This window comes from Rhipicephalus microplus, chromosome 6 (genome assembly GCF_043290135.1).
Source record: "Rhipicephalus microplus isolate Deutch F79 chromosome 6, USDA_Rmic, whole genome shotgun sequence".
In the NCBI taxonomy this organism is placed as follows: Eukaryota; Metazoa; Arthropoda; class Arachnida; order Ixodida; family Ixodidae; genus Rhipicephalus; species Rhipicephalus microplus.
In genome coordinates, this window is record NC_134705.1 from 179,016,269 (window position 1) to 179,028,451 (window position 12,183).

A 12,183-nucleotide genomic window follows, 5' to 3' on the forward strand; every position below is an offset into this window, starting at 1 on the left:
TGGTTTAAAGCATCATGCCCATTGCAGAGCACTCGAACATATTTCTTCATGGTCACCAGCTGCAGAATGAAGAAGTTCACATAATCATTTATTTTCAAAGATAGATTATGGTATGTGATAATGCAAGAAGTAAGAAGTATGCTCAAAGTGCTTGTCACCCGTGTGCCACAGATGACATTGCCAATATGTAATCACATGCTGCAAATTGTTATGTCTTCACAACTTGGGAGCCGACTAGCCAACACACACATGTTTATTTCAACGAGCAATACAACGGAAAAGAATCGCACCGCACACCCGCGGCGGTCTTATATCTAACAAAGAACTTAACAGTGACGTCAGAGAGCCAGACACTTCCATGTGCATCTTATCTTATATACGACACGCGCTCTATCTTGGGTAGTATTACACAACACTCCTTCCCCCCCCCCAAGTGTTTTTTTTTTTTTTTTTTTTTTAGTACCGATCCGGCGGTCGTCTTTGCCGGGTGCTGCGTCGAAGTTCCGGAAGTTCCGGTGGGGAAGATTGAGTCTCGCCCTCGCCGCAGTCCCCACCAGCAGATGAAGGGCCCGGTAGGTTGACCGGTTCTTTGTTTGTATCTTCTGCCTGCTCCTCGACTTGATCGGGGTCGGCCGTCTCTCGTGCGCCCTCGATGGGTACAGGGGCACCTAAAGACCTGCGAGGCACAACGTCTTGGGTGCATGCGGGAAGTTCGTAGTTTGCAGACGGCACCTGAACCGAAGGCGGGAAACACTCCTGGAATGTTCGTGGTCTCATATGATCAACATGCACGTACCTCTCCTCGTTCCCTATCCCTATCACATAAGTGCTTAAACTCTCGCGTTTTTTTACCTTACCGCTCAACCACTCTCCTTCCCCGGGGCGCAGTCCTTGTACGAGGACGTCTTCCCCTTCCTCGAAGTCTCTCCAAGCTCCACGTCGCCGATTGGCTGCCTGCCTTGTTCGCTCTAGCTTTTCTTTCATCCTTTGCTCGATATCTGGATGGAGAAAGCTCAACCTGGTTCTAGGTTTCCACGATAAGAACAGCTGGGCCGGCGTCTCTTCAGTAACACCTGTTGGCGTGTTCCTATAATTGAATAGGAATTGGTCGATCCGCTGCTGGAGAGACTTCATCCGCCCATTCTTCTGCTCGTCCATGACCTGCTTAAGAAGATTTTTCTTTAACGTCTGTACACAACGCTCTGCGCTGCCATTCGATGCCGGGTGATAAGGCGGCGATTTAGTGTGCCGGATGCCATTACGACTCATGAACGTCTCGAAAAGTTCCGAAGTAAATTGGGGCCCATTGTCTGTTACCACTTCTTCCGGTAATCCGTACGCGGCAAATACGGTGCGCAATTTCTCTATTGTCTTTTCGCTATTAGTTGACCTCATCAGAAACACTTCAACCCACTTGGAGTACGAATCAATAAGTACTAGGAACCAATGCTGGTCTCGATGCGCAAAATCTAAGTGCACACGCTCCCACCGGCGCCCCGCCACTCCCCATGACATCACCGGAACCTTGGGCGCCGCATTTTGCGTCAACTGGCATGTTACACATTCTTTAACTTTTTGCTCAACATCCGGCGTAAGGCGAGGCCACCATACGTGGCTTCTAGACAGCATTTTCATACGTGCCATTCCAGGATGGCCCTCGTGCAACAGTGATAGCACTTTGTCGCGGAGAGACAATGGTACTATCACCCGGTTTCCCCACGTCACACATTCTCTGTCAACAGAAAGCTCGTGGCGTCGCACAAAATAGGGCGCCAGTGCATCGTCAGACACTTTTGAAGGCCAACCGCTCTGCGTGTAAAACAACACTTTTGACAACAGGCTGTCTGTTCTCGTTTCCCTTCTGATGTGTTCTGCGGAGAGTGGGAGCTCGTCTAGCATCGAAAAGCCGATGTACTCCGACACGTCATCAGAGTTCCGAAGCGGCAGGCGCGATAGTGCGTCTGCATTGCCTATATCGCGTGATTTGCGATAAACCCATTTGTACTCATACGCAGCAATCTGCAGAGCCCATCGCTGCACGCGTGCCGCTGACATCGCAGGAATCGGCCTATCCTCTCCCAATAATCCCGCCAAGGGCTGATGGTCTGAGTATATTACAAATTTTCGCCCAAAAAGGTACTTGTGAAACTTCTTTAACCCGTACACGACAGCCAGTGCTTCTTTTTCGATATGGGCGTACGCCTGCTCTGTTTTAGTGAGCGTTCTAGAGGCAAAAGCGATTGGCCTTTCTTCTGATCCTACCTTGTGAAAAAGGACTGCGCCTAAACCATACGCAGATGCGTCACAAACGAGCCCTAGCTCCCTTGAAGGGTTATAGTAGGTGAGTACGGACGTGCTCAGCAACCAGCTCTTGGATGCTTTGAAGGCTTTTTCGGCGACCTCCGTCCATTCCCACTTGGCATTCACAGCTAGCAAGTCATGCAATGGCTTAAGTTGTGCTGACATGTTCGGTACGAACTTCCCATAGAAATTTATCAAGCCTAGGTAAGCCCTCAACTCATTCTTGTTCTTTGGAGTCGGTGCTTCTTTTATAGCACGCACCTTGTCCTCTGAAGGGCGGATTCCGCTTTCCCCAATCACGTGCCCCAAATAAGTCACAGACTTCTCAAAAAACTTGCATTTTTCTTTCCGCAATTTCACCCCTCGTTCCTGGAACCTTGTCAGCACAGCTTCCACCCTATCATAACACTCTTCCATCGTTTCCCCCGCTATTAACACATCATCAAGATAACATGACACTCTGTCCAACCCCTTCAGCATATCATCCATTACCGCTTGGAAAATGGATGGAGCACTTGTTATACCGTACGGCATACGTGTATATTGAAAAAGGCCTAGGTGGGTGTTGACAGTGACCAAGGGTTGCGACTCGGGGTGCAGCCGCAACTGTTGGTACGCTGTCGACAGGTCAAGGACAGTAAACCACTTGCATCCATGCAGCGCTACAAACGTATCTTCCATTGTTGGCAGAGGGTAATAATCAGTTCTCAGACAACGGTTTAGGGTCACTTTGTAGTCTCCGCATATTCGCACTTTGTTGTTTGCCTTGGGGACAACTACTAGAGGCGTTGCCCATTCACTGTGTTTTACTGGAACCAGTACTCCAGATTCCACTAGCGACTGCAACTCCGACGCTACCGCGTTCCGGAGTGCGAATGGCACAGGCCGATGTTTGCAGAAAACAGGCGTACAGCTGTCTTTTAGCACCAGTTTGACCGACGTGTCAGCTATCAGTCCTAGTGATTGATTAAACACTTCCGAAAATTTTTCGATGAGTGCGGCTGATCTATCATGTGTGTTTGCTTTATCAAAGTTGATATTACACACGCTTGCCCAATTCAGCTTCAAAGCCTCTAGCCAGTTGCGGCCCAACAACAAAGTGTCACAATTTTTTTCCGTCCGGACTACAATCAACGGCAAGGTCTCGGTTTGCCCGTCGTGCTCTACATGCACCGTCAACTTTCCGGCAACTGCTAGTGTGGAACCGCCATACGTTTTTAACCGTAAACTACATCTTTCTAGGGGTACATTCGGCCAATACTGTCTGTACATTTTTTCTGGCACAATAGACACAGAGGCTCCGGTATCAACCTGCATCGTGACATTCCTGCCTGCGATCTTAACTTTCACAGCGTAGCCACCGTGACTACTCCGACATGAAAAAATATGACTAAGCAAGACCTCGTTCTCACCACTTTTATCGTCCCAGTCACCAGAGTCTTCTAAGCCAGTACCATCGATGAGAGAATGCACCGAACGTGGCGTTGTTCTGCAGACCCTTGCCAGGTGTCCCACCTTTTTGCAGGCACGACATCGATATTTGCGAAAAGGGCAGGTGGTGGCGTCATGCGCTGCTCCGCAACGCGAACAGTCCGTCGCCTCGGCATGCCGCTCCGCGTTACCGCTCACGCCCCTTTTCGTACCTGTGGACCGTTGGGGGTGGTGTGGCCGCACCAAGTTCACGTCACCGAGTTCTTTGGGGTGAATTTTTCTGGTTTCTGTGCGAGCGAGTTCCCCACTTTTCGCCAGGTCATAGGCAGCTTGAAACGTCAGGGTACTCTTCTTAAGCAGCTCTGCTTGTGCCGTTTCATCTCTCAGTCCGGCCACGAACCGATCCCGCAGGGCGTCATCCAAGAATTGGCCGAACTCGCACGATCCAGCCAGCCTTTTTAATTCTAACGCAAATGCGGCAACTGACTCATTTTCCCGCTGCGACCGACGGTTGAACCGGAATCTTTCCGCTATCACCAAAGGCTTCGGGGAATAGTGCCCTTTCAGTATTTGGAGCAGTTCGTCGTACGTTTTCTCTTCCGGCTTGGTCGGGGCCAATAAATTCTTCAACGTGCGGTAGGCCTGTTTTCCAATGGCGGTGACAAAGACTGACACCTTCAAGTCTTCACTGACCTGGGTCGCCCGGACGTAATGTTCAAAGCGTTCCGCATATGAGTCGAAGTCTTCGTCTCCCTCTTCCGTGAACGGCTCAAACCGGCCAAAGGAAGCCATGTCGTGGTAATCCACCAGGACGCTTTCCGCTCCTAGAATACTGGTGCCGTGACGTGAGCTACCGCCGAGGCCCGGCTAACGTGCCCGAGTATCATCCCATCCTCGTCGCCACTGTTATGTCTTCACAACTTGGGAGCCGACTAGCCAACACACACATGTTTATTTCAACGAGCAATACAACGGAAAAGAATCGCACCGCACACCCGCGGCGGTCTTATATCTAACAAAGAACTTAACAGTGACGTCAGAGAGCCAGACACTTCCATGTGCATCTTATCTTATATACGACACGCGCTCTATCTTGGGTAGTATTACACAACACAAATGAGTGCCCAAAAGATGCACTAAAAACAAATATTAAGTAAGTCACCCCCTGAGCTACTGCACAGTCTTGTTGAGACTTCTGCAAAAACAGGTACATATGATCGTTCAAGAAACACAGACAATGTGTGCCTGTCTCTGGCATTCCATGTGAGGTCTGCAATAAGCAGCTGAGCTGTGGTTGCTGAGACCTACGCAGCATGTGTGGGGCTCCTGCATCAATTGCACCAAGTCACCTTATTCTGAATCGAGCTGTGCTAAAACTGACTTTAGTACAACTTTTCCCTAAATTTAGTCAATCGGAGTTTTTCCTCAGGCAACACTGGTTGCAAATACATCGCTGATTTATGCAGCACGCACCGGGGGAGCGCTAGTATTTGGTTGGCCCTAGATTTCCTGGTGAAAAATTTTTTCTGGCATACTCCAGTTCGAAGACAAAAACTTAATGGAGTACCTGCGCAGGTTTGGTTAAGCCCATGCACTGACGAGAAAGTGTGTGACATATTACCAGCCGCATCGAGTGTGAAAAATGGTGGTGGTGTTTGTTTGTATAATCATTGCATATCCTGGTTAGCCACCCAGTGGAATGGAATAAACGCGCATTCAGGATGTGCAGCAGATTGTGGGGTCTCGACGAGGCGAAGGAGCGCCAGGCTACGCTCTTTGAGTGAACGGACACAGAAGACGCGGTCGGTACAGACCAACAAACACATACACATTTATGTAACTAATTTTAGAAGGACGATATCATCCGCCGAATCGATACATCAATTGTAATTAACACGCTACCATACAAACAACATAACACAGCAACACACCAAACACAATAACATACCCCAGGCGGCGTCGCCAACCCTTGACTTACCACGTGGGTCTCCCCGGCGCGCAGGCCCGTGGTGCCACGCGCCGAAGACCCATGCAAGAGACAAGCGTTCGCGGCAGCCGCCACGCGCAGAAGAGGCTCGCTCAACTCTCGCCCGCCACCAAGGCCTGCCTTCCGCCAGGGGTCACCGCCGGCGCTACCACTCTATTCTACGTGAACATAACGCCATCTGTAGCCGGTGGTCGTTGCCCGAAATGCAACCTTTGGGCGAGCGGCGCAAGCAACTTTACAGGGGGTGTCAGCACCCCCACAAGATGAAGGATATGCATTGCTCAGCGAAACCATGCTACATGTCTTATCACTGAACACAACTACTGATGCTATTAAATCTGTTGTTTACTAATGTAGTCAACAGGTGATTATCATGTGGAGGAGTGGCAGCAAAAGATAGACAGGATTGAGAGGGGGATTCCTGTGTTTGGTGACGTGAATATTGCGTTGCCATGGTGTCCTAGAACAAATCATAGGTGTTGATCTACTTTTTCACTTAATTTTCATTTTTGTAGTAGTGTTGATTTTGGCAATTTTGAGGGATTGCATTAGATTAGGCTACCTTGAAGACTCGAATTGCACCAGCTGCACATCTACTAGATTTTGCAGTCTATTTCATGCCTCTCATGCTCAATACATAAGTTTCTATTGCTGTTGTGTAGCGTTTTTGTCCTGATTATTACTGAAACTTGTACTGCCATCACAGTTTCATACAGTGGCAGATTGATCTAATTTCTTTTGCTTGGCAGGAACATGAAATTTTCAACAAAAATTTTACCTTTGCATGTAAGCTTCTCTCTTAGCATTCGTATTTGTTCATAGCAAATCTTTCACAATTTGCATATATTTTAGGATGGGCTGGCGACCCATGGAAAGGTTACTTTCTCTGCTACAAAACTATAAGTTTGCTGCTCCAAAGTTGCTCCAAAACAGGCACATATATTGGTGCTCCCAGCTCTGCTCTAGAATGTTGTAGCTTTCTTGTACTACTACTGCACATGCCGCAAATATTTCCATCGTATCTACAGCACACACATTAAAGAACTAAAAAAAAAGAAACGCTGCATTACCACTTTTCATTCTGCGACTTGCCTCCTCGAAAATGGCTACTTGATCATCAAGGCACACTCCTAAAGTCCAAATGTAGTCTTCAGGCATTTGTACACAGAGATGCCTCTGCCATAAGAGACAAGCTGCTTTTCCCAGTCTTTGAGCTCCATGCAAGTTCTGTATGGAACTTGTAAGCTTGAAAATCTTTTGTTTTGACTTCGTTGGGGACACGATGTTGCACTAAAAGAATGCACATCACGCTTATGTGCGCTGCTTTAAACTCCTTCCCACTCTTGCTTAACAACAAATGTGTCTGGCTAGGGCCATTCCCGATGTAAAGTTCAGCTTTCATTCTGCTGCACGTATGAGAAAACAAAGTGCTGCATTGAATTCCTAATATCCACCACTCTCTCTGAACCTGTAGTTAGTATGTGTAAATTGAAATGAGAACTCCTTAAATATGTGTCTTCTAACACAATAAATCGTCCGTTTACATTTTCAGTTGATTCACTTGCCCGAACTGTCTTTGGTGTTAGATTTCATACGCTTTGATAGAAGGTACAGGGAAATAATAGTTGCGCTTGATTTGTTTTTTTTTTTACTTTCAGGTTCCAGACCCACGTTTTCCTTTCCTCGGCGTGCACTACACGCCTAGGATGGACGGCAGCGTCCTTCTTGGGCCAAATGCCGTGCTCGCATTCCGAAGAGAGGGCTATGGCTACTTCGACATCAACATACCCGAGCTTGTGGACGCCCTAGCGTTCAGGTTAGTGCCAGACAGATTACTCAGTACCCAACCAACACACAAGCCTATGGCATTGTCGCAAAATTTTTCTAGAATGCAAAATGAAGAGGGGGTAACAGTGCCAACCAATCGGTTGCACAGTACTTAAGGAGCGGCTCACTGGGGATGTGATAAAGTTTTATGCACTCACCACGCTGCACTTTTTCACAAAGTCACTGAATAAAAGCGTGGCCTCAAAACGGGACAAACAAAAACACCTGAAAATGCAGCGGTGCCAGTAACCGCAGTTTAGACCCCATGCAAAAATTTTGATTTTTTTTTTTTGCTAAGTGTCATTGCAAATAGGGGCACTGAGAAATCAAAGTTTGCATCCAGCTGTTGCTTGACTTTTAATTATTGTTTTTCCTTTTTCATGTTAATGAATGTGCATTAGGTTTGTCGCAGCTTCCTAAAATGTTCAATATTTATTCCTCCCTGTCCTTCCATTTTCCTCCTCCTCCTCATGCGTGCATGAATTCCAATTTGTGGTTGGCTGATGCTCATTTTTAATTAATTGTTTATGATTTAGTGTTCATTTCATTGAGATATACCTGTCTTTACATTTTTTTTCACTGTTCACCCACATTCTGCATCAAAACACTTGTCTTTGCGTCTTTTTATCTGGTGATTGTATTATGTTTTTGACGTAAGTGCTGTAAATATATATGGATATATATATGGATATATATATGGATATATATATATATATATATATATATATATATATATGGAACTGCGTGGAAACGAGTGATCATAAACTGGGACTGAAGCCCTGAATCTCCTACGTCTTCGTTCTATACGTGCTATATATCCGGCTTGTATATGCCGTTCAGATGAGGATAACCTGGCAGCATACTCCAAAAATCTGTTTTTTCCTTTGTTGACAATTTATGGGTGCCCTGTGTTCGCGAGCACAGCGAGTTTGTGCCTTTACCACAAAGTTTGGTTTCAATGATGAACACCTGAGAGCGCTGACTCGGACATGCAAATGCCGCACGCCAGCGAGCGGTTGCGCCCTCCTGCGGCTGTATCGTAAAATCTTTCAGCTTTTCCACCTTGTTCACGACACTAGGGAAACCTTTCTAGCCACTACAGATTTACCACTGAGTTATGGATTCGCTGCTGCAGAGCGAGAAATCCTACCCGGATCGAACAGTGACCGACACCATTACATTTGTAGATCTAAGTGAGAAAACATTGCAACATGCCAGAGGGAAGGCAGTGTGAGCATGCATAACCTCGTAGTCAATATCCGCGGGTCTCGAAGACATTTCCAGATAGGCACTGACCCAATGTGGTAGCATTGTACCGCCCACAAGTTAAGACAAAGGAGCCACTTTTGAATAAATGTGAAGCCTTGCACGTCAAGCCACTTTCATGGACAGCGAGTCTACTGAAATGTTCCTCTTAACCAATTTCTTAATGGGGCACTAATAGGTTTACTAATAGAGGAGATAATCAAGGTCCAAGTATCAGTTTTAGATTTTGCGCTGAAATCTTCGTGTGTGATGTCATGAATTTCGGAGTATTTTTTGTAATATTGCATCACTCGCTCACTGGCAATTCCCGAAAATTGGTACAATAAGTGTATGGGCCACTCGGAGGACATTGCACTTCAGTTTGAATGATTAGGAACTATGTAGGACGTACACTCAAATTTCATTATGACAAAGTTGTATCTTACACCCAAATAAGTTTCTTATATCCAGAAGTTTGTTATAAAGGTTTATTTCTAACACTATACCTATCGCAGGACTATTTTTCATTTAGGTCATTATAACGGATATTTTATTATATCCGTTTTCATTATATCGAGGTTTGAGTGTTTGTTGAACCCATTTATAAGAAGCATGCTCAGGGCAGCAATTCTTGTCTTTTATATGGAGTGTCTTTTAGAAATAGGGTACCGTGTATGCATTTTCTGTTGGCACATTAGCGTCTCTTATACCCATTTATATCTTACATCAGCGCCTCTTATAAAGGAGCTCGACTGTATTGCACCCCATTAAAATCTCTCATGTCGCAGCGTTTGGTGTGAGAACTTCAAGGTGGCATCGCCACCAAATGTTTCTTTTTTTTTTCGACGTCTTATCACTTACAAAACATCTTCTCACAGTAAGCATGGTGAGCTTGGAATTACGGAAGAGTGATGCACTATTATGAGAAAAATTGTTGTTTTTTTTTAGTGTCTTATAAAGAAATTTCTAATAACTTTTCACAACAATCACCAAATGACTTCAGTATTATACTTGCTGCTTGACGAATCTATTGCGGCAAAAATTTCTTGCATCTGTCATGAGCAAGCAGAGTTACGCAGGCTCACTAGATGCTTTATATGCTTTCCCTCATCTTTCGTCCAGATGAACATGCTGCAAGCTACACAGGGAGGGATGGCAGCAGGAAAGAAATTATTTGAGAGCAGACTTTTGGGCTAGTTCAATAAACGTATGGACTTATTGAAGAAAAGAAGTTACGTCGATGCATGCCATGGCCCCGAGTGTGAGTGATGGAATGTAATCCCTCTCTCACATTGCGTTGCCTTTGTGCACGAGTGTGACTGCTGCGTATAGAGCTTGGTGCTGGCACGTAGTGGCACCGCGTGGCAGGAACCTCACGTCACCCAAACACTGCTCTTTATTTATGTTGACTATTGTCGATTGGCATGCTATCTGTTGTTCTTCATCAAAGAGCAACCATTGGCAACTGCGAAGACAGTAAGTACATGCCTCTGTATGAAGAGAGGAAGCCTAACAAAATAATGCCGACTTAACACTTTGCTTTCAAGCTCCCTTTGCTGTGTACATTTGCAAAATTTGTCTGAGCGTTTGCAGAAGCGTCTACTTTCCTCAGGATGTGTGTTTTCACCAAGCCTGAGGTGGGGTTCATGAGCTTTTTAACATTGCCTTTTCTTTTTTGTCACTTGCTCTTGTTATCTTATAGTTAGCCACATATTTACTCATTGCACTTCTTTTTCTTTCCATTCGGAAGGGGTTTCCGCAAGCTGGTCGGTCGGAACATGTCCTATGCCTGGAAGGAGCTCTATCGAGGCGTGTTCATCCGAGCTCAGGTGAAGCAGCTGCAGAAATACATCCCGCAGCTCCAGTTCTCAGATGTATCACGGTACGTTGCCCTTAGTACTGATATACACTAGTATTGCCAAATTATTTTGCTTTCTTATTGTTTTGTCACATTGAGTATACATCACTCACAAACAAACAAAAAAAACTAAACAGAGTTCCACAAAGTGAGACTTTAGAGAAAAGTGTGGCTGTGGTTTCCCCTTTAGTGTTTCTTTTTTTCTGTTCTGTCAAGATTTTTGGTGTTTTGTTTGTGTGTTTTGATGTTTTATATCTGTATTTCTATTGTTAATGGTGGCATTTCTGTCCTACTCTGGCACTTGGGTGTGACCCTGTTGTGGACCTGCACTTTCTTCTCTCAAAGCCTGACGTTGGCGGCTTCCTTCCGAGGTAGCTTGGCCTGCATTTCCTGCACTCAAAAGTTCGGGGCTTGTTGCTCGATATTGCCGCTGCCACTCATGTGCGAACTTCCACTGCCGTGTGGGCTGCACAGAGTCCACTTTCCAGTACACTCACCGATTGGTTTATGGTTCATGCCTCTCCCAGCGTGCTGGTTGTGTGATCTGCGGCGTGCATCTGATCGGATTTTTCTCCTCGCCTCTTCTCTTCTGGTCGTGTGACCTGACTCTTCCTGTGTGGCGCCAGATGGCGGAGTGTCAATCTAGAACAACTTCGCTTTAAAAGAGTACTGACACAAAATTTAAATATTTGATTGATTGATTGATTGATTGATTGATTGATATGTGGGGTTTAACATCCCAAAACCACCATATGATTATGAGAGACGCCGTAGTGGAGGACTCCGGATATTTTGACCCCCTGGGGTTCTTTAACGTGCACCCAAATCTGATCACACGGGCCTACAACATTTCCGCCTCCGCCGGAAATGCAGCCGGGATTCGAACCCGTGACCTGCGGGTCAGTAGCCGAGTACCTTAGCCACTAGACCACAGTGGCAGGGCGAAATTTAAATATCTGAGACTTGTTGCCTGGAATAAAAATTACGTGTGTCTTGAATCCTAGGAACTGGGTTACAGTGCTTGGGAATGCACTGAATACATTTTAAATATCGCTGCCTTAAAAAGAAAGCACATTCGGTATTGGTGTAGAGGGGGGCAGCTTTGCAGTGACCTGTGAACGCAAGCGTAATGTCATGAAAGAGACTGCAACTCTCAAAATACTAGCAGCAGCCTCGTAATTTGCTGTCAGTCGCACTTGGTTCACGTAAACAATGACAAATGAATTGCCGGCCAGGGGCTCTGATAGCAATTTCTGCAATTCAGGCTGCATGCTGGATGCAGACATCGCAAACCCAGTGAACTGTGCTGACACGTCGTAATAATGTTCATTGCAGTGGTGCTGGCTTGGTGAAGCTGGGGGACGAAAACTTTAAAATCAAAGTAAAATGCTTTAGACGTGATTTCTGGCTCTAGTGCATGGAGAGAGCTGAGAGTGCATACAGTAATTACTCGAATCTAACGCACACCTTTTTCTCGGTTAAGCGAGTTCATAAATTGCATGCGCGTTAGAATCGAGTACGATAAAAAAAAAAG

At 45.9% G+C, this 12,183-nt stretch overlaps 1 protein-coding gene and 1 long non-coding RNA gene across 2 annotated transcripts in view; one reads left to right on the forward strand and one right to left on the reverse strand.

The window, feature by feature from the left end:
* LOC142765697 (L-2-hydroxyglutarate dehydrogenase, mitochondrial-like) overlaps positions 1-12,183 on the forward strand; it is a 33,152-nt gene that overhangs the window by 10,370 nt on the left and 10,599 nt on the right. The window contains exons 7-8 of the mRNA XM_075867147.1: positions 7,378-7,535; positions 10,542-10,673. Of these exons, the coding sequence (XP_075723262.1) occupies positions 7,378-7,535; positions 10,542-10,673 (290 nt within the window). The remainder of the gene's footprint in view (positions 1-7,377; positions 7,536-10,541; positions 10,674-12,183) is intronic.
* LOC142765700 (uncharacterized) overlaps positions 1-12,183 on the reverse strand; it is a 96,596-nt gene that overhangs the window by 6,053 nt on the left and 78,360 nt on the right. The gene's annotated exons all lie outside the window — the stretch shown is intronic.